Source organism: Carya illinoinensis, chromosome 2 (genome assembly GCF_018687715.1).
Source record: "Carya illinoinensis cultivar Pawnee chromosome 2, C.illinoinensisPawnee_v1, whole genome shotgun sequence".
In the NCBI taxonomy this organism is placed as follows: domain Eukaryota; kingdom Viridiplantae; phylum Streptophyta; class Magnoliopsida; order Fagales; family Juglandaceae; genus Carya; species Carya illinoinensis.
In genome coordinates this window covers 20,620,116-20,642,357 of record NC_056753.1, presented here as the reverse complement: position 1 = coordinate 20,642,357, position 22,242 = coordinate 20,620,116, and the positions used below count along the sequence as shown (strand labels likewise).

Here is a 22,242-nt window from a genome sequence, read left to right as displayed (position 1 = left end):
AGAAGGAATTTGAAGAACTTGAAATTTAAATCCATGCCATTTCTGGATGTATCAATAGTAATGCCATGAAGCTGTTGGGCAAAATTGTTTCATATTCTGTTGAAATCCTTGTGGACTCAGGAAGTACTTACAACTTTCTAGATCCATTAGTGATGCAAGCTACAAATTTGAAAGTGGTGGAAGATGGAGGCCTTCAAGTTAAAGTGGCAAATGACACTAAGATAATCGGTCGAGGCAGATGTGAGGAGATGATACGAGTTCAAGGAACTAAGTTTATGGTTCATTTCCATGTACTGACTCTTGGTGGCTGTGACATTATCTTAGGAGTTCAGTGGCTTAAAACATTGGGTCCCATCCAGTGGGATTTTACTGATATGTCTATGCAATTTGAGGTGAATGAGAAGAAGTTGTCTTTGCAAGGTCTTGTTTATGATGTTGTGGAATGGAAAGCTAGTGCTAACTTGTTAAAGTCTTCCTTTATTAGGAAGCAAGGGTGGCTGTTGCAGTTGGTGGCAATAGAGCCTAAGGTGGAACAAGTTAAATTGCAAGTTGAAGTAGAATGAGTTCTGCAGCAGTTTGGGTTAGTGTTTGATGAACCAGTGGGCTTACCACCACCTAGCACCTTTGACCATCAGATTGTATTGAAAGATGGCACTTCACCAGTCTCAATAAGACTCTATCGATATCCTCACTACCAAAAGTCTGAGATTGAGAAGATTGTACAGGATTTGTTAAAGAATGGGCTTATAAGGCCTAGTCAGAGTCTATTTTCCTCACTTGTTCTGCTTGTTAAAAAAGATGATAGAACTTGTAGGATGTGTATTGACTATCAAGTCCTCAATCAAGAGACCATCAAAGATAAGTTTTCAATTTTTGTCATTGATGAATTACTTGATGAGTTTTATGATGCCAAGTTTTTTTTCAAACTTGATCTCAGATCACGTTATCATCAGATAAGGGTGAAAGAGGAAGATATTGCTAAAACATTATTTAGAACTCGTAAGGGCCACTATGAGTTCTTGATAATGCCTTTTGGGCTTACCAATGCACATGCCACTTGTCAAGGTTTGATAAATCTTGTCTTCAAGCCTTATCTTTGAAAGTGTGTATTAGTATTTTTTGATGATATCTTGGTTTATAGTCAAGATTTTGTTGAGCACCTTGCATACTTGAAAACAGTCTTATCTGTTTTACAGCAACATACCTTGTTTGCAAAAAGATCTAAATGTAGGTTTAGGGTGACTGAAGTGGATTATTTGGGCCATATTATTTCTAGAAGTGGAGTGAGGGCTGATTCAACCAAGATTTCCTCCATGTTGGATTGGCCTGTCCCTAAGACAATGCTGGCTCTAAGGGGTTTTTTGTGCTTTACTGGGTACTATCGCAAGTTCATCAAGAACTATGTGTCCATAGCTACCCGATTAACCATGTTATTAAAGAAGAACTCTTTTGTGTGGCCTGTTGAGGTTGAAGAGGTTTTTAAACATTGGAAAGCTATTGTTGCCAACCCTTTTGTATTAAGGTTGCCAGACTTTTCTAAGGAATTCACCATTGAATGTGATGCCTAGGGGGTAGGGTTGTGAGCTATATTGATGCAAGACAGCCAACCTATAGCCTTCTTTAGTAAGGCTTTAAAGGGAAAAATGCTAATTTTGTCAACATATGAAAAAGAGTTCTTAGCACTGGTGTGTGCAATGGGAAAGTAGAGGCCATACTGTTGGGTCAGATTTTTAAGATTAAAACTAACCAACAGGCATTAAAGCACTTGCTAGAACAAAAGGTGGCTACCAAATCTCAGCATAAGTGGATTTCCAAGCTTATGGGATATGATTTTCGAGTAGAGTATAAGAGGGACAGAGACAATAAAGTAGCTGATGCACTTTCAAGAAAGGAGGAGAATGATTTAGCTACAGTGGCCCTTATCTCATTTCCCACTCCTATGTGGTTAGAAAAGTTTAAGCAAAGTTATGCATTTTCTGTTGATGTCACTAATCTTATTGTTGCATTGTAGTAAGGAAAGCATGTTCCTAAGGAGTTTTCCCTTCAACAAAGACTCTTTTTCATAAAAAGGAAATTGGTGACAGTCCCTTCATCACCATTCCATCAAAAAGTGTTGCAGCACATCCATCATAGCCTAGAAGTAGGCCATGTTGGATATCACAAGACTTTATAGAAGGCTAAGATGGATTTTTACTAGCAAGGCATGAGGAAGGATATCAAGAAATTGGTGAGAGAGTGTCAGATGAACAAGCATGAGACTATGTTGCCAGCAGGGTTACTTCAACCCTTACCTATCCCTCAAAGTCTTTAGCTCGACATTGCCATGGATTTTATGGAAGGCCTTCCAAGCTCAAATGGTATGACATTGATTCTGACTATGGTGGACTGATTGACTAAGTTTAGCCATTTTTTTCCAATGACTCATCCATACACAGCCAGTGAGGTTTTCTTTGTTGGTGTATTCAGACTCCATGTCTTACCTAAAACAATTGTGTCTGATAGAGATGTGGTTTTTACTAGCCTTTTTTTTTTTAAGGAATTGTTCAAGATCTAGGATACTACTTTAGTCTTCAGCTCAACTTACCATCCTCAATCTGATGGTCAAGTTGAGACATTGAATAAGTGTGGGGAAGGGTACTTGCAATCCTACATTGGATCTAAGCTAAAGAATTGGAGTAGCTAGTTGCCTATGGTAGAGTAGTGTTATAATATTACTATGCATTTATCTACTAGTTTCTCACCATTTCAGGCCTCATATGGGTTTCCACCTCCCAAGTTGTTGAAATATGTTCCAAGCACTACTACTAATGCAACAGTGGACCAGCAGTTGAAGTCCAGTAATGAGGTATTGTCTCTCTTAAAGGAGAATTTGAAGAGGGCTCAGTATAAAATGAAGTTGTATGCTGATAAAAGAAGGTTTGAGAGATTTTTTGTAGTTAGGGATTGGATTTTTTCTCAAATTGTAGCCTTATAGACAAAAGTCTGTGGCCATAAGACACAATATGAAGCTGACTCCTAGATACTATAGCCCATTCCAAATCCTTGAGAGGATAGGCATGGTGGCTTATAAGTTGAATTTGCTTTCCTCAAAGAGTCCTCATTTTTTCATGTTTCATGTTTCAAAAAGAAGCTTGATGGTCAGATGTCTCCATTGCCTACATTGCCTCCAGTTGACAGTGAAGGAAGTGTACAGCCTGAATCTGAAACAATCTTGGAGAGAAGGATGAGGAAAGTGGGCAATCATGCCTCAACTGAAGCATTGGTTAAATGGGTGGGGGCTTCCATTGAAGAGAGTTCATGGGAATTACTTTGGAATCTCAAAACTTTGTATCCTTATTTGGTAAACACAATTCTTGGATATTGTCATGGGTGCCTTATGGGCAAGGCCTTGAAGAGGTGGAGATCGTCACGGGTGCCTTGGGCAAGGCTTGAAGAAGTGAAGTGTTGAGGAAGAAGAATGTCGTTGATGCTAAGTGTTGTGGAAGAGAGAATAACAAAATTAACTATATGAAGGGAATAAGTGAAACAGTGAGTTTTGAAGAAAAGAAGGAAGTCATTTAGTGTTTTAAGCTATTGCATTTTGATGTAGGGAATTAATGAAATGGCATGTTTTGTAACTTGTTGTAATTTGTATAGTTGTGTTTAATTATTTGTAGTTTGTGTTTTGGGATTAAAAAGGTGTGTTTGATATTTCTTACTTCACTTCTATGAGTATATAAGCAGAAGTGATCATGCATGGTTTTTGAACAGTTTGATAGTAAGTTTTCAGTTCTTGGAGGTTGAGAATCCCTCGAAGATTCTCAACAAGATTTGCAATGGAATCATGTTCATACATCCTTGAGTGTTATACTGCTGTAAGTGATTGTTAGTTGCTTCCAGTGTGTGTATTCTGTGTTGGGTTGTAGTGGGTTCTTGCAAGAACCTTATAGCAACTCTATAAACAATTTGGAATGATCTATCCATGTTATCAAAGCTTCCTAATTTTTACCCCAATGCCGAGGAGTAACCCTAATAACCAAATCTCTTGGGTCTCTGAGCTCATCCCAAATGACGGTCCAAAGCAAAGATCTATCACCTCTTTGATTAGATCTTGGTTGATTACATCATCAACAGCCACTTGGCACAAGAAACAAAGAAAGATTTGAATAACCCTCCCTAATCCCTTCAGCACCAAAGATTGGCAAGCTCTATGGATATCCAAAATTCATGACCACTTTAAGGTTTTAACATGGAAAGTTGCTTGGGAAGTCCTCCTAATCAAAACTAACCTAGCAAGATTCATCCAATTTGGAGAATACCAGTCCATGAGGGGGGATATTTTGAATGAAAATGCTTCCAACTTGGTTTGGAAAGCTGCCCACTTAGTGAGATTGCGCATTGAGTAATCAAAGTTTATAAGGCGTATTATTATATCTTTAATGATTGAAGAAATCTTTCAGTTTGTTACTAGATAACTGTAAAGAATGGTCATAATGACGTCTAAAGAGTCTCATTCTAGTATGATGTGCTTCCATCCCTTCGTATGTGCTTCTTGAATTGCAAGCGATGCTTGTTAGAATATACTGTCTATAATGAGTTTGTATAAGGGTATATGGGTCTCTTGTATTTAGGGTATATATATACTTGTGTGTACACTGTGAATAATAAGATATACAAAGTATTATTTCATCAAATCTCGTCTACATGGTATTAGAGCGCGATTCTCAGTAATCTGAGTTATGTATGGGTTGAGAGTGTTTTTCGGGTGTAGTTTGTGAGCTCACCGTGTTCCCTGGCGTGTTTCCGTGTGGTTTGGGTGCTCGCCGGCGTCGTGTGGTGGTTGAAACACTTTCCGGCATCATCTCCGGTACTGGACACCGGGGGTCAACTCGCCGGCAGTTTCTGTTGGTACCGCACCTTCTTGCCGTCGTCTTCAGCGACCGGAAGGGGTCACCGTCGCTGATCCAGTAGCGTTTGGTTGCAGGTAAGCTCGTATTCCAGTTCTGGAGTAGGCATAACCCTGAACCTGTATAAGGTTTTATTCCAGGTTGGAATAAAACGCGTTTGGTAACACAGATAGCTTAAACCTATCCTGGGTTAGGATAGGCTTATCCAAGAAAGATCCAAACGAGTTAGACCCGGACCCGATCCGAGACAGGTCCGTACCGGCCGAAACAAACCCGATACCGGCCGATACAGAGCCAATTTCGGCTGATACATCCCGGTTCCGGCCACTTTCAGGCCGATACATACCGGTTCCGAATCGGTACAACACCTTTTTGACCGGTTCAGACTTGTTTCACCTGATACAAGCTCGAGATTTGGATTTTTAATCTGGATTTCTACTTTTCCATATTGTATTTTCCAGTTTTTCGTCCATATTTCATGTTTTTTGTGTGAAATCTTTGTTTCTAAGTGGATTGTTGTGATATCTTGGTATCTTTTCCATGGCAACTAAATTTGAGTCAATGTCACTTGCACCAAATATTAGTATGCCTATGACTTCGGTGAAGTTAAATGGAAAGAATTACATGTTGTGCTCAAGATCCGTTGAAATGTTTTTGAAAGGCAAGGGTCTTCGTCGTACTCATCTGATTGATCCAATTCCTGCTTCGACTAATTCTACATTTGCTCAATGGGAGTAGGAAGATGCTCAAATATTATCTCTGATGTTGACTAGTATTGAACCTAGTATCTACTCAAGTTTAATACATTTTGACACTGCTCAAGAGGTGTGGGGGCATCTCAAACAGATGTATTCAGGTGCTGGAAACATAACTCTTATTTATGAGTTGTGTAAACAATTCTTCGTGTTGGAACATAATGCTTTGGGCTTAGAAGAATATTATTCTCAAGTAATGGGCATATGTGAAGAACTCAAAATGTATCAACCTGTCACTTTTGATGTTCCAAGTATGCTAAAACAACGAGAAGATTTTAATATTGTTCGCTTTCTAGTTGGGTTAAAACCGGAGTATAAGTCAGTGCGTTCTCAAATTTTGGCAAGTCCATAGCTTCCCTCATTTCCTGATGTATTCTCTTGACTTCCGCGAGCTACATTGTCTTCTGATCAGAGTAATGAGAGATCTACTTTAACTGCTTCCTATGTTGCTCCTGCTGGGCGTGGAGGTCGGAGTGGTAGAGGTGCACGTGGGGGAAGAGATAATCGCACTCGAGGTCGTGAATTTCATAAGTGCACCCATTGTGGTCGCACTAACCACTCAGTGGATTATTGTTGGGATCTACATGGTAGAGCATCTAGGTCTGCTAATCAAGCCACTTTCCAAGACGATCCACAGTCAACGAGCTCCAACCGATCTTCAAATATGATTAGTATATCAAAGGATGAGTATGAGCGGTTTTTGGGTCACACAGGGGCTTTATCTTCCACAGCTACTCTTACCCACTTAGGTATAGCATCCGCATGTCTTGTCTCATCCACTCAAGGTCCATGGATCATTGATTCAGGAGCTAATGAACATTTGATCGGTTTGTCTTCTGCCCTGTCTAAGTTAAATACTATACCTTCTGTAAAAAGTGTCACTCTTGCTAAAGTAACAGGCACTGGATCCACTAAACTCACTGACTCCATATCCTTGTCATCTGTCCTACATGCTCCGAGTTTTCCTTTTAGTTTATTGTCTATTAGTAAGATTACTCAAAATCTACAATGTTCAGTAACCTTTTATCCCTCTTCATGTATTTTTCAGGATCTCAAGACGGGGAACAAGATTGGTACGGGGCATAAAGCTGATGGTCTGTATTACCTTGATGTTCAACAGTCACCCACTCGAGCCCTTACAACCCCCTCATCATCTGCTTTGGAATGGCATTGTCGCCTAGGTCACCCCTCACTTTCTCTTTTGAAGTGTCAAATTAGGAACTTGGGAAGTATTTCTCCCTTTTCTTGTGAAGCGTGTCAACTTAGTAAACACCATCGTGTGTCTTTTGTTCCTCGTATTGATAAACGAGCATCGAGTCCTTTTGAATTGGTTCACTCTGATATATGAGGACCAATCAACATTGAATCAAACAAGTTTCAATATTTTGTTACATTTGTTGATGACTACTCTCGTGTGACATGGTTGTTTTTTATGAAGGCCAGATCTGAACTTCTTTCCATATTTCAAGTGTTCTGGAAACAAATTAAAACTCAATTTAACAAAAAAGTTCAGATTTTGCGTTCTGATAATGCTAGAGAATATCTATCTAGTGCCTTTGCTACTTACCTAAGTGACAAAGGAATTGTTCATCAAACATCATATTCATATACACCCCAACAGAATGGGGTGGCTGAATGCAAAAATCGGCATTTGTTAGATGTAACCCGAGCACTATTGCTACATATGCATGTTCCTAAACGGTTTTGGAGTGATGGTGTTCTTACTGCTTGTCATCTTATTAATCGTATGCCTTCATCAGTTCTTAATGGTTCATCTCCCTTCTTCATCTTGTTTCCATCATCTTCACCTTTTTCTCTTCCGCCAAAAATCTTTGGATGTGTTTGCTTTGTTCATAACCTTGGTCCAGGCTTTGATAAACTTGACTCCCGTTCTACCAAGTGTCTCTTTGTTGGTTATTCTCGGACTCAAAAAGGATATCGTTGCTATAGTCCTGCTCTTAGACGCTATTTCATAAGTGCTGATGTTACCTTCTTTGAGTCCATACCTTATTTTTCAAATACATCTTCGAGTGTTGAGTGTGATCCTTTACCATTACCTACTCTTACATTATCTCCCTCACACTCACCCAACCTTACCCAACCTTCCCTAGTTCCTTTACAGGTTTACTCATGTCGCTTGAGGCCGCCGGCTCCCATGCCCCAACCAGTCGTGCCTCCATCTTCAGATCCTGAGTTGTCCAGTACTTCGGACTCTCTACCTATTGCTTTTCGCAAAGGTAAATGTTCTTGTGTTACTCAACATCCTATTAGTCAATTTGTTTCATATTATGCCTTATCCCCTTCATTCTCATGTTTTACATCTCAAGTTTCAAAACTCTCTATTCCTAAGACTCTTCAGGATGCATTATCTGATCCGGGATGGAGGACAGCTATGGAAAATGAAATGGATGCTCTTCATCATAATGGCACATGAGATCTTGTTCCATTACCACCTAGTAAACAACTTGTTGGCTGTAAATGGGTATACATTATCAAATTTCATCCTAATGGTTCTGTAGAACGTCTGAAAGCCCGCTTGGTTGCAAAGGGCTACACTCAAACCTATGGCATTGACTACAAAGAGACATTCTCTCCAGTTGCCAAAATCTCTTCTGTTTGAGTGCTAATCTCTCTTGCTGCTAATTTAGACTGACCCTTATTTCAGCTGGATGTAAAAAATGCATTCCTCCATGGCGACTTGCATGAGGAAGTTTATATGGAGCAACCACCTGGGTTTGTTGCTTAGGAGGAGTATCGAGGTACTGTATGCAGGTTGAAAAAGGCATTATACGGTTTGAAACAATCTCCTCGAGCATGGTTTGGAAGGTTCTCTGATGCTGTATTGACATTTGGTCTTCACAGATGCCAAACAGATCACTCGGTATTTCACTTTCATAATGATGCAGGTAATATTTTGTTGGTTGTATACGTGGATAATATTGTAATTATTGGGAGTGACTCTACTGGAATTATTAGACTAAAACAATTTTTACATGATCAGTTTCAGACGAAAGATTTGGGCAAGCTTAGATATTTCCTTGGAATTGAAGTTAGTAGATCTAAAGAGGGCATCAACCTATCTCAGAGGAAATATGTACTTGATCTTTTGGAAGAAACTGGCATGTTGGGTGCACGACCTATTGACACCCCTATGGATCCCAATCATAAATTCTTGAAAGAAGAATGGGAGTTGTTTAGAGATCTAGGTATGTATCAAAGACTTGTTGGAAAATTGAACTATCTTACCATCACTAGACCAGACATCTCTTATGCAGTGAGTGTACTGAGTCAATTTTTACAAATGCCTAGGATCTCACATTGGGATGCTGTAATTCATATTTTTCGTTATCTCAAGCGAGCACCTGGCCTTGGAATACTATACCGATCAAATGGACATCTTAGAGTTGAAGCATTTTCAGATGCTGATTGGGCAGGATCTCCTTCAAATAAAAGATCTACTACGGGATATTGTACCTTTGTAGGAGATAACTTGGGTACATGGAAGAGTAAGAAATAAACAGTAGTAGCTCGATCTAGTGCGGAAGCTGAATACAGGGCAATGTCACATACTACTAGTGAGCTGACATGGTTACAACACTTTCTTCAAGAGATTGGGTTTCCAGCTCCTATCCCTCTCCAGCTATTTTGTGATAATCAAGCTGCACTGCATATTGCCTCTAACCCTGTGTTTCATGAGAGGACTAAACATGTAGAAATTGATTGTCACTTCATTCGAGATAAGATACTAAGTGGTGACATTGCTACACCTTTTGTGAAGTCTGCAGATCAACTTGCAGATGTGTTTACTAAATCCTTGTGTTGGAGTCGATTAAAACCTATTTGTTTCAAGCTGGGTTTATATGATGTATATGCCCCAGCTTGAGGTGGAGTGTTAGAATATACTGTCTATAATGAGTTTGTATAAGGGTATATGGGTCTATTGTATTTAGGGTATATATATACTTGTGTGTACACTGTGAATAATAAGATATACAAAGTATTATTTCATCAAATCTCGTTTACATTGCTTATACTTAACTTCACCCTCCTATGGGTCTTTTGGGTCATGTTTTGTTGTCTATGCATGTATTGGCGATCCTTAAAAGTTGTGGAAAATAACTGCCACCATGAGAAAAATTGTCTTCAGCCGCTACATTGAAGTTTAGCTTAATGTTGTTTGGGGAGGGTGGTTGTCATCTCTCTTTCGGGACTTTGGATATCTGACCATGCTTTTCTATCATTATTATGAGTTATTTTAACACGACTGATTCACTCAAGAATTTCAGGAGCTAGTTGTCCATTGTAGATACTATTCTTGAGGAATCTGATCATATCCATTGATATAGTTACAAAGAGTAGGAAAGAGACAGTATTTTCTAGTAGAATATTAAAAGAAGAACTAGGGTCAAGGGTTCTGTTGACTAAATAAAACTCATTCTTAACCCTACCTCATTAGGTGTTAGAAGGCTTAAGCAAGAGGATCGGTGCATGGCAGAGGAGAAAGGAGCAATCTTTGGGCTCTAAGGTTGAAGACGAAGAGAGAGAAGAGTTAGGGCAAAGTGAAGTTTACGAAGGCTAGAAGGGGGTTTGTGGCTCATGAAACAGTATTGTTTGTAAAGGGACTCTATGACGTCGTTTATTTTAGTAGGAAATGTAAGGGGTAAAACGGGTTAGTTTTATGTTATTGCTTTCAACCAAAAAGCTGTGTTTAACAGCATTTATGCAATGGTGTTTTTAGTCATTTTGTTTTAAGTTTGTTAGAATCGGATAGATTCTGTGGGAATGGAAGGGGAAAAAGTGGATCATTATGAAATCTAGAAAAATTATACTCTATTCTTGGGAGGTTTTGGATTCCTCGAAAATCGAAGTATATGCATATGCAATTTCAATAATTTTCATCCATCATCTTCTTCATTAAGTTCAGTCCATTTACAATCATTCGTACATCCCATTCCATTTATACTATTATTCTATCAACATTATAACAAGTGGTATCCCAGAGCCTTCAATTCCTATGGCAAAAAGCACCAGATCCAAGCAAGACACCAAAAACTGTAAGTCTGGAACTCTACCAACAACCCTTACCACAACCAGAAAACAAATCAGATTGTGATTTGGAGGGTACTGGTCCGAGAAGGGCATTAATAAGAGGAGTTAAACTAGATTTTCCACAATTCGATGAGGATGACCTAGCAGGTTGGTGATTTAAAATAAATAATTGTTTTGAATTTCATGAAACACATCCAACACAACGTTTATTAATGGCTACTTATCATATGCATCGTGAGGTATTTATCTAGTACCAAGATGCATGGGATAGCGGACATTTCTCTAGTCGGAGACCTTTACCTGAGTTCTACAAACCCGCTTTGGCCTCACCACTTACGACAATCAGATGGAGTCTTTGACGAGACTGAAACAAAGCACAATAGTGGCAGCTTACAAATCACAGTTTGAGGCATTATCTAACAGGCTTAAGGGCCTTTCAGATGTGCACAAACTCAGCTACTTCATTAGTGGGTTGCGAGATGAAATTCGCTTGCCATTGAAGATATTCAATCCAGTCAGTTTAATTGCAGCCTTTAGTTTGGCCAAATTACAGGAAGAATATCTCATCAACACAAAAAAGAGTAAAAAAAAAATGGGGGTTGAAAAGAGTGGATTGCCTTCTGCCAACAACACTTCATATGAGGGGCAGTCCATGGAAAAAAGTAATAAGTAGTCCAAACCCATGTTACCTACTAGGAAAATATTTTCCAGTCAAATGGATGAGAAGCGTAGGAAAGGTCTATGCTACCATTGTGATGAGAAGTGGCACTCGACGCATGTGTGTAAAACTCCAAAGATCTATTTTCTGCATGATTATGAGGAGGCTAAAGTTAAACAAATAGACAATGAAAATGAGGAAAAGTAAGAGATGGTCGAAGTAGTAGTGGCCCCTAAGTGAAGGTAGCCTCATAAATTTCCTTGAATGCGATAGCAGCTGGAGCACCCAGCCTGAGTATGATGAGACTGTTGGAAAAGATCAGTGGGGAACGAGTGGTGATCCTTGTGGATTTTGGAAGCTCTCATAGCTTCCTAGACCTGGCAGTAGCAAAAAGGGCCAGACTAAAGATAAATCAGTCTACAAGGCTGGCCATAAGGGTGGCAAATGGGGCAGTAAGTCAGAGTGAAGGAAACTATGCTTCAATCCTCCTTACAGTGCAAGGTACTCAATTTTATTATTCTCTTTATGTACTTTAGTTGGGTGGTTGTGATGTGGTGTTGGAAGTGAATTGGTTAAAAACTCTTGGGCCAATTGTTTGGGATTTTTCCAAACTTTCTATGAAATTTATGAATGAGAGAAGAAGATGTTAGCTTCATTGACCAAGGGAAAATGGTTTTTGTTACAAATTCTAGTGGAGCAAAAATGGGAAGGCAGTGTTGTTGAAAATACAGAAGTTAAAGAGTTGTTGGAGCAATTTGATGAAGTTTTTTAGGAACCTCAGGGGTTACCCGCCTCCACGAAGCCATGACCATAAAATAATCCTAAGGGATGGCACCACACCCATTTCTAACCGATCCTACTGTTACCCCTATTATCAAAAATCTAAAATTGAAAAAATAGTGGCTGATTTGTTAAATTCTAGGGTGCTTAGACCCAATTCTAGCCCTTTCTCTTCATCGGTGTTGTTAGTGCACAAGGTGGACAGAAGTTGGTGAATGTGTGTTGACTATCGTGCACTAAATCAGCAAATAGTAAAGGACAAATTTTCCATCCCAGTAATAGATGAGTTACTGGATAAGTTATGTGGTGCAATTGTGTTTTCAAAGTCGGATCTAAGGTCGGGATACCATCAGATAAGAGTGGTGCCAGAGGATTTAGAAAAGAATGCATTTAGAACTCATGAAGGGCATTATGAGTTCTTAGTGATGCCCTTTGGGCTCACTAATGCCCCTTCCACTTTTCAGGGGCTGATGAACCATGTTTTTAAGCCATATTTACGCAAATTTGTGTTAGTATTTTTTTAATGACATTTTAGTGTATAGTGGCGGCTAGAAAGAACACTTGGATCACTTGAAACAAGTGCTGAAATTACTACGAGATCACAAGCTTTATGCAAAGCTGTCCAAATGTAAGTTCAAAGTTGAGGAAGTGGATTATCTCAATCACATTATTTTTGCCAAGGGAGTAAGGGCATATCCTCACAAAATTATTGCGATGTTGGAATGGCCTACTCCTAAAAACACCAAGGCCTTGAAAGGGTTTCTAGGCCTAACGGGCTATTACAGGAAGTTCATTAAGGGGTATGGAATGTTGGCAGCCACACTAACAGGTCTTTTGAAGAAAAATCATTTGGAGCAAGAAAGCTGAGCAAGTTTTTGTGAATTTTAAGGAAGTGATTACCCAACCCTCGATATTGAGACTCCTGAATTTTACATGCCCATTCAAAATTAAATTCAATATTAGTTGGAAAGGCATCGAGGCTATATTGATGCAGTCCGGGCAACCTATAACCTTCCTAAGCAAGATGTTGAAGAGTAAGGCGTTGTTCCTCTCTACTTATGATAGGGAATTACTTGCTTTGATGACGACTATCCAAAAGTGGCATCCCTATTTATTAGGACAGTCATTTATAGTGAAAATTGACTAGCAAGTTTTGAAGTTTCTGTTAGAGCAGAGAGTAAGCACGGAAGCACAACAGAAATGACTCACTAAATTGATTGGGTATGAATTTAAGATAGAATATAAGAAGGGGCAGGAGAACAGAGTTTTCAATGCTTTCTCAGAAAGAGGAGGAAGACCACTTCAAGGAAGGAGTCTTGGCTCAGATCACATTTCCAAAACCTGATTGGGTGGAGGAATTAAAAATGAGTTACCAGCTGTCTGAAGAGTTCTCAGATTGTTTAGCAAAGGCTGGGGAATCACAGGAAATTCCTAAGAGGGTTTCTATCATGCAAGGACTGCTTGTGAAGAAGGGAAGGGTGATGTTAGTACTGAGATTTCCTTTCATTAAAAATGTGCTCCACTACATACACGCAGACCCAATGGCGGGCCATTTAGGTTACCTAAAGACTTATTAAAGGGCCAATAGGGACTTTTACTGATCGGGCATGAAAAAGATATTAAAATGTGGGTGCAAGAATGTGACACGTGTCAAGTTATTAAATATGAGACTATCCCTCCAGCTAGTCTACTCCAACCACTTCCTGTACCCTAACAAGCTTGGACGGACATCTCTATGGATTTCATATAGGGTCTTCCAAATTCCAATGGTGCTACTGTGATATTTGTAGTGGATGACTGATTCATGAAAGATGGCCATTTTATGGCTCTGTCCCAACCCTACATAGCCCAAGAAGTAGCTCAAATGTTCCTCTCCTCGATGTTTAAACTACATGGGTTTCCAAGAACTATTGTGTCAGATCATGAACCAGTGATCCTCAGCTCATTTTGGAAGAATTTGTTTACTCTCCAGGAAACTACATTGAATTTTAGCTCAGCCTACCATCCCCATAGTGACGGACAGACCAAGACTTTAAATAAAAGCCTAAAAGGTTATTTGAGAAACTACGCAAGACAAAAACCTAAGACATGGAGACAGTGGTTACCACTTGTAGAGTGGTGGTATAACATTAGCTATCACAGCTCTACAAAGCTGTCGCCCTTCGAGGCTTTATATTGGTACCCACCCTCAAAGCTAATTACTTATATCCTCTGCACCTCAAACAACAACACTATTGATCAATTAATGAGAAACAGAAGCCAGATCTTAGAATTATTAAAGAACAATCTCAAGATAGCCCAAAACCAAATGAAGATATATGCAGACATGAAGATAACTGAAAGAGAGTTTAATGAAGGAGACTGGATTCAGAGATGAGATAAGATGATTTTAGATGAATAATAAAAGTTGAATAAAATATTATTATTATTGTTTTGAGATATGAAAAGTTGAATTGAGATTTAAAAAAATTGAATTGTTTATTATATTTTGTGTGGAAATTTGAAAAAGTTGTAATGATGAGATAAAATGAGATGAGATCACTTCCCAATTCAAACAGAGTCTGTTTACTTGTGACTTTAGCCATATTGATAGAAGTCAGTGGCCATATGCCACAACTTGAAATTGGCCCCCAATTTCTATGGGCCATTCAAGGTTATCCAACAGTTAGGAACTATGGCCTACCGAAATGATCTCCCACCCACATCCAAGATCCACCTTGTTTTTCACGTCTCATGCTTAAAGAAGAAAATTGGTGAGAGCATTCAACCCATTCCATTCCTATTTTACAACCCACAAATGAGTCAAGGGAAGTCATACCTGAGCCCAAGATGATCTTGGAGCGTTGCATGAAGCAACAGGGCCATCGTGCCATAACTGAAGTTTTGGTCAAATGAGTTGGGGCCCTCGTGAAGGACAACACCTGGAAGAGCTTGTGAAGGCTGAGGATTGTGTATCCACACCTTGTAGGCAAGGTTTTATAAGAGTGGGAGATTGTTAGAAAGTTCAAGCAAGAGGATCAGTGCACGACAGACGAGGAATGAGCAATCTTTGGGCTGTGCGGTTGAAGACGAAGAGAGAGAAGAGTTAGGACAAAGTGAAGTTTATGAAGGCTGAAAGGGGATTTGGGACTCACGAATCGGTGCAGTTTGTAAGGGGAGTCTACGACATTTTTTGTTTTAGTAGAAAATGTAAGGGATAAAATGGGGTAGTTTTATGTTGTTATTTACAACCAAAACACAGTGTTTAACAACAGTTATGCAAGGGTGTTTTTAGTCATTTTGTTTTAAATTTGTTAGGATTAGATAGATTATGTGGGAACGGAAGGGGAAAAAGTGGATCATTTTGGAATCTTGAAAATTTGTAGTCTCTATTCTTGGGAGGTTTTGGATTCCTCGAAATTTCAAGTATATGCAATTTCAATACTTTTCATCCATCATCTTCTTCATTAAGTTTAGTCCATTTACAGTCATCGTACATCCCATTCCATCTCACTATTATTCCATCAACATTGTAACATTAGGTATTCATCCTGAGGATTATCATCAGAAAAGAAAGCTCACCACAGCCAACTCACATCAAATCCTTTGACCTAGATCACCCAAGTTAAGTATACCAATAAGGAAGCTTGGAACTCCATCGTCTCACATATACAAGACAAGAAATTTGGCATTACCCACCTCCTATGCTGCTATGTTTACCATGATTCAAAGTATTTTCTCCATTCCTGTACCCTCAAATTCCACTTGGATGAACCCAATATCGGTGAAGGCAAGGATGCAGTCCTTACTATAAACGGAATTGTTAACCTTATTATTGAAGGTAACTCCCTTGACGTCATTACACCCTTTCCTCGCCTCATTTTTGGAAGATTGCACCAAGCACAAAAGCATCAGCCCCAACTCCCAAGTGCCTAATGTCCAAAACTATTTAGCTTATGGAATCTATGTCCAATTTACGCTCAACCTTACAAAATGAGTAACTCTACCCATCTTTCCTGTAATTATCACTGTTTGATCCGCCTTGAAACCAAACCCACCCCTCCCCACAACACCCCTTTTGCATTTTTCTTGGATTTCTCGTAAAGAATAAACTCTTCTTGCATGGCTTCTTGATAAGGGGGACACCATTCCGACTAGCGGTGTCTTTTTACCGGTTGAGGGAAAACATGATAAAATATTAAATAAAACCACAGATATTAGTGAATTGAACTTTTGGTGTCTTGATGCATAAAACGCAGACAAGCTTTTGTGAGATATCTATATGGTCGAGATTAATCATTAAACGCAAAACTGAATTTTCTTTAGTTAACTAAAAAGTTCCAACATTCTTTTCTTGCGTTCATTAATCTCCCCAGCCCCCCCGCCCCCAATTTTTTTTTTTAATCTCTTTATGTTTGCATTTATAGGGCTTTGGAATTGGTTTCATTTTCGGTTTGGTTGTTTGTCTTTCTTGTGTTTAGGGATGCTGCTTTTGTTTAATTGTTGATAATTTGTTTTAGTCCAATTACTAAAATGGACTTTCATATTTGAAACTTGTGTCCAAAGTCGAAACCAATTTCGTCAAGATAGTGTACAAAGCCAAGGGGCTGAAATGAAGCAGCTTTATTTTGACCAGGCAGAGGAGAGAAATTTGAGCTCTACCACCTGATTACGGAGCCGAAGTTATAGACTATTCTAGGTAATCATACGAATGAATGGATGAGTGGACGAAATTCATCGTGCTTCGTACCGATCCTCCTATCTTTGCATTATTAATAATAACAAACACAATCTCAAACAAACTAGAAAAACAGAACCATCAATAAATCAAATAAATAAATCGACTAGTAAAAAGAATTATTCTTAACGCCAATGGCCCAAGAATGATATTAAAAAATGAAATATATCCAGTTAACAAATTACAATTACTAGTTTACAAAGATGTTGAAAATCAACTGAAAGTTCAAGAGGGAAGGAATTATGTAACTACGCCTCTCTAGAAGACCTTAAGGAAACAATAACATTGCATCCCATCCATTATTGTTTGTTAGCTCGACCGCTCTAAAAAACAACCCGACTAGCTAATCTCTAAATCAATTGAGGGGAAAGAAATTATATGAAGTAAAAACATTGGAGAAAAGTCGGAATACTAATATGCGGGCAAGTATTTCTCCGTTACATCTTTAACAAACAAAAGAAATAAAACCATAACAAATAGCATATAGAAAATTTATCTACTTGTAGCAGTTGTAGCATATCAACTATACAACAATCCAAAAGACAAGTGCTCCCCATTCCTAAAAGGCTAGCAGAAGGGGATGGTATAACCTAATACATCAAACACCAAATAGCAAGGTGGAAAGGAAAACCTAGACAATTGGAATCAGCATGCCAGAAAGGCAGTGTCCAGGAAGTTCCAGGCAATTTAACAATTGAAGCCACGGCAAATAGACAACACAATAATTAGAATCAAGGCAATGAGAATACCCAAAACAATCAATTTTATCTTCATATTCTGGAACCACATCTTCCTTCTGATCTGAGTTCCTTGCTGCCTAAAATCTTGTGCCTGGAATGCAGAATCAATATAAATACATCAACCTATATGCTGAAGTAAGTGTTAATCCCAAATACTAGAGATAAAACAAGCGACAATCCCAACTATTAAGGATCAGGTCATGCAACATAGAGAGGAGGAAGAAAATATAAAACTGGGAAGAATCTAATAATGACTTATTAAAACAAACACAGATTCACCCATGGCCGTAACTTGATGGCATTTGTCCCCGCTCTCATGAGAAAAGTTGGCGGATTGAGTCCCCATAGCCCCAAGCCCACAAAAACAAACAAACAAGTACAGGATCCACAATAGCCTATCCAACCTTAAAAAAACTGCCTAAGTGTCTGCAGGATGTAATAACATTACTTAAATATTGCATGGATCAATCCAATAATTTCTTGAGGATAAAGAGTTGCACCCAAGCCCAAGTGAAAAAGTGTTTTCTGCAGTCAATTAATCACAAAGAGAGGTAAAAAAAAGGTTTCTAGGACTAACCTGCGAGCGAAGGTTCTCAGTTTTATCCACCAGCAGCTCAATCTTCTCACCACGGTCAAGAACCTGCACAACAGATGAATCTTAATCAGCACATGCAGTGTTATTCAATAGAAACATAAAAGGGAAGAAAAAACCCGCTTTCAATTCTTAACATCAGTGTCTAATATTTCATACCAATTAGCAATAACATATTTTTACCAAAAACATGCAATTCAGTATTTTTACTTGCAAATTGCATCATAACATTTCAAGAACAACCAGCAATGCCACTATACCTTCTCAATATTTTCCATCATAACGCCCTTGACTTCAGAAACCTGAGCCTTCACTTTTGCAAGCTTGCTTATCTCCTCAGGATGATCCGCACAATACTGCATGTGCTCCTTCAGTTTGGGTCTATAATATTGATCAAATGGTCAAAATCCTTTTGGAATGACACGTCTTTAAGGAATGAAAGAAAGGATAATGCATACCCAAACTCTTTATTTAGGCTGTTGGCAACGGCAGTTGCAGCTTTCCCTCCACCATATCTCTTGTTGAAATCTTCCTTAACTCGCTCCAACAAGGCAATGGGAATTTGTCTGCCAGCAGATTCAACAGCAACTACACAATAGGCTGCAGCATTTAAAAGTAAAAGTTAAAAAGTAGAACCTCAATCCCAGAGTCTGGGATGGCTAGAATAACTTCAGAATGTTAACATCATATAATAAATGTGACGCAAATGCCTACATTCAACAAAGAGGTTTGAGGTATACAACTAGGGTAATTGACTTGATATTGTCAGTGAAAAATGTGATCATTTTCAAATTCTCATTGTCATAATGGCAAAAGATGCCACACTTCCATTCCTAATAACTGGATCAGGAAACTAAGCACTTACCCCGTTTCTTCCTTCTTAACAATTTTAAGAAGCAAGATAAAAGGTAAGAAATTAAAATATCATAGGAAATCAAACTTGGAAGGTAATATAAATCTCAAAATCTGACCGTGTGCTACAACAATCGTGCTACAAAGTTTCCTTTTTTCTTTTATTTTTTATTTTAGTCCCATTTGATAATGCATACTGCAGCAATCTAATTTGCACGTAACATTCCAAAGATATGACAAATGATGAGAGAAAAACTAACACTGACCACGCATTAAAATCTTATGTAGATGTTAAGTCAATAGAAAACAAACATAAACACTCGAAGATTTAAACCCAACCCTCGGCTCAACGTGCAATGAGCTTGCCCTTCATATGGAGTGAATCCCCTCCACTTTCTCAAAGCAAAGCGAACTAGCGAAGCATATATATATATATATGTGTGTGTGTGTGTGCGCGCGCGCGCACGACGCTCTCTCTTTCAGGACAAAACATTTAACAAAATATCAAAAAAAATACATCTGAAGAACCATATTTATTCAGACAACAGTGATATATCACGCATCAAGAAACAATCCCAAATAATATACACCTTCAAAAAGAATTCACACATAAACATACAAGCTTCCACACATATCCATGTACATATTTTTTTTATGACTAGGAATCCTGGCTTTAAACGCAACACACTCTCATGCATATATATACGTACAAACATATGTCTATATGTTCCGGACTTCGGCACAATCAGATGGTCAAACACACGGGCCAGACGCAAAGAAATCAACAAATCTAAGATATGGAGATCTGAATCAGAATTTGGTGCCGATTATAAATATGGCAAAAAATAGGAATAAAGAGATAAAAAAGATAAGGGACATACTGAAGCCGTTCTCGACGAGATAATTGAAGGTATGGCCGTCGCAGTTATAGGTGAACTTGTTGTTGGAAGCCGGGAGCTTCTGGAGGCATTGGGAGGCGATGGTGGTGAAATTTCCGGTGAACTCCGTGTACTCGGCGAGGATAACCGTGCCCCGAGCCACGAAGCTGTAGATCAGAGATTGCTGACCCATGTAAATGAAACAAAAAAGAAAGCGCGGATAATCTCTGACAATCGTAGACGGCCAAACCGACCACAGAATCGTAGCAGGAGATTCAGATAGAGAAGAGAGACGACGAGATCGGCGAAGGAAATGTGAATAAATCTAGAGAGAGATGGAGAGAGAGAGAGGACCTCTGACCTTTGCTTTGAAATAGGAAATAGGAGAGGTGGGTGGTGTTGGGTAATTTATGTGATATTAGAAGAAGGTTCTGTTTGGGGCTAAAGTGGAATTATGTGATATTAGAAAGGTCGGAGAGGAAATACGAAAGAAAAAAGTTTTGGTCACGCGGTTCTTTCTTTTGAAATTTTCATGCAGCCTCAATAAATACGGCTGGCTTGAATTCGGGGGTTTCTTTTGCCATGTTGAACACTACTGTAGCCTACACTTCTCATTTATCCCATTATTTTAAAAGAAATGGTATTTATAATCAGCGTGAGATTTATATAAAAAAAAATTAATTAATTTTTTATGATTAATTTAATTTTAAAAAAATAAATCTACGATGCTTATATAAATAATGACTATTTTATTTTATTTTTTTAACTTTACGTGACTTCTGACAATTGTCGATATAATTCCTTTTTAATAATGCGTTTGAGATTTAAAAATTTTATACAAGTCATTTGATAAAAATATATGATTTATTATTAAAAAAATTTATATAGATTCAATTTAAACAAAAAATTGTACAGGATTTGTATAACTTAAATTTACTTAAGTAATTTTTTTTTTATTTGAGATTTTTGTCAGATTCATATTCGACAATTAAATTTTTTAAAAAATATTAATTTTCATTGTATAATAGTTTTGGGATGAGTGCAAAACAGAGTTTACACAAAGAATAACCTTCACTAGATGGGTGCAAAAAAAACTTTTACACCAGCTAATACAAAAATGCCACGTAGACACTTCAGAAAGACTAAAAATGAGCCAACATCCTCCCGATTGTCGCCCTCCCCTTCTTCGAATGCATCTCCCTCTCCCATTTGCATGATTTTTCTAAAAATCCCTCTCTCTTTCTCTCCCTCCCCCATCCGTCCTTGCTTTGTACCCGACGCCGACAAGTCCAAAAAAAAAATTGCCACCATCCCTACTCTCACGATCGAGTGTTTGGCCATGACTCTAAGATCGCATGTAAGCTTCAAGGATTCACGCCCTAGGATCAATTATTGATTTAGACCTCGAATTCCTTCTTGGGCTTGCTTTTATTTACCATTGGGTTGCTTTTGTTCATGGTGTCTTTTGTCAAGAACAGGGAATTCTAGAGCTTCTTTGCTAAGGGATGTGTGCTTCTTCACATTTCCATGGTCATTTAGAGAGTGTACTTTGAGAGGAAGCTCGAGGATCGCATTCAAGATTGGCCGAGGCAGGTTGTTAGGGATATTGCGCTAGCAATTTCTTGGATGTTTTTCCTCGTGTACTCATGGAGAGAGAAGTATGATTAATATTGCAAAAACTCTGTTAAGTTGCAATTACATTGTTGAATGGAGTTGTGACTTGCTTGTTGCTTCCTCTATTGCTTGATTCTTTCTGCATTAATTCTTTCTGCATTAAAGGGACATATTTGAATGAGGTTTTATTGGTTTTCAATGTGCTGAAGTGTTGGAGTATGAGCATATTGGAAATAGATGCATTCAAAGAAGGAGAGGGAGACAATCAGATGGATGCGGGCTAATTTCTCATCTTTTTAGAGTGTCTACGTGGTATTTGTCTATTGGCTAGTGTGAAAGTTTTTTTTACACCTATTCGGCCTAAATCATCTCTCTTTACACAATCTACTAATATGTTACACATAATGACCCTAATATTTGTTGAAATAAATGGATATGTATGAGGTGACTGCTCATGCCTAAAAAGTTAATATGATTTGTAAATAATAGTGAGATAGTTTGAATTACGTATTTTTTGAGTTTTGGAAAATGGGATAGAAAGGTTGAATAAAAATATAATAAAATTAAGATATTGTTAAAAAATTGATTTTGTATTTTATTTTTTGTTTGAAAGTTTGGAAAAATGGTAATGATTAGTTTGAAAATTTTATCATTGTTTGTTTAAAAATATTTATGTTTGAGTGATATTTGGGAAGAAAACGAAATGGGATGAAATGAAAAT

The 22,242-nt window shown here is 38.3% G+C and overlaps 1 protein-coding gene across 1 annotated transcript; it reads right to left on the bottom strand.

Annotated features, from left to right (window-relative positions):
• Nucleotides 1-17,303: 17,303 nt before the first annotated feature.
• LOC122300290 (vesicle-associated membrane protein 722) lies at nt 17,304-20,304 on the bottom strand. Its single transcript, XM_043110818.1, has 5 exons — nt 19,911-20,304; nt 18,636-18,777; nt 18,438-18,558; nt 18,163-18,225; nt 17,304-17,676 (listed from the first exon to the last, which is right to left on the bottom strand). The coding sequence occupies exons 1-5, from the start codon at nt 20,098-20,100 to the stop codon at nt 17,533-17,535; spliced, it is 660 nt and encodes a 219-aa protein (XP_042966752.1). The 5' UTR covers nt 20,101-20,304; the 3' UTR covers nt 17,304-17,532.
• Nucleotides 20,305-22,242: the final 1,938 nt, after the last annotated feature.

Excerpts from the sequence above, each read along its gene's own strand:
- LOC122300290 (XM_043110818.1), bottom strand. The coding sequence starts at position 20,100 with ATGGGTCAGCAATCTCTGATCTACAGCTTCGTGGCTCGGGGCACGGTT. Across the intron at positions 18,226-18,437 it reads TGATGGAAAATATTGAGAAG|GTTCTTGACCGTGGTGAGAA; the intron begins GTATAGTGGCAT and ends TCTGTTGTGCAG. Across the intron at positions 17,677-18,162 it reads CTGAGAACCTTCGCTCGCAG|GCACAAGATTTTAGGCAGCA; the intron begins GTTAGTCCTAGA and ends TCTGCATTCCAG.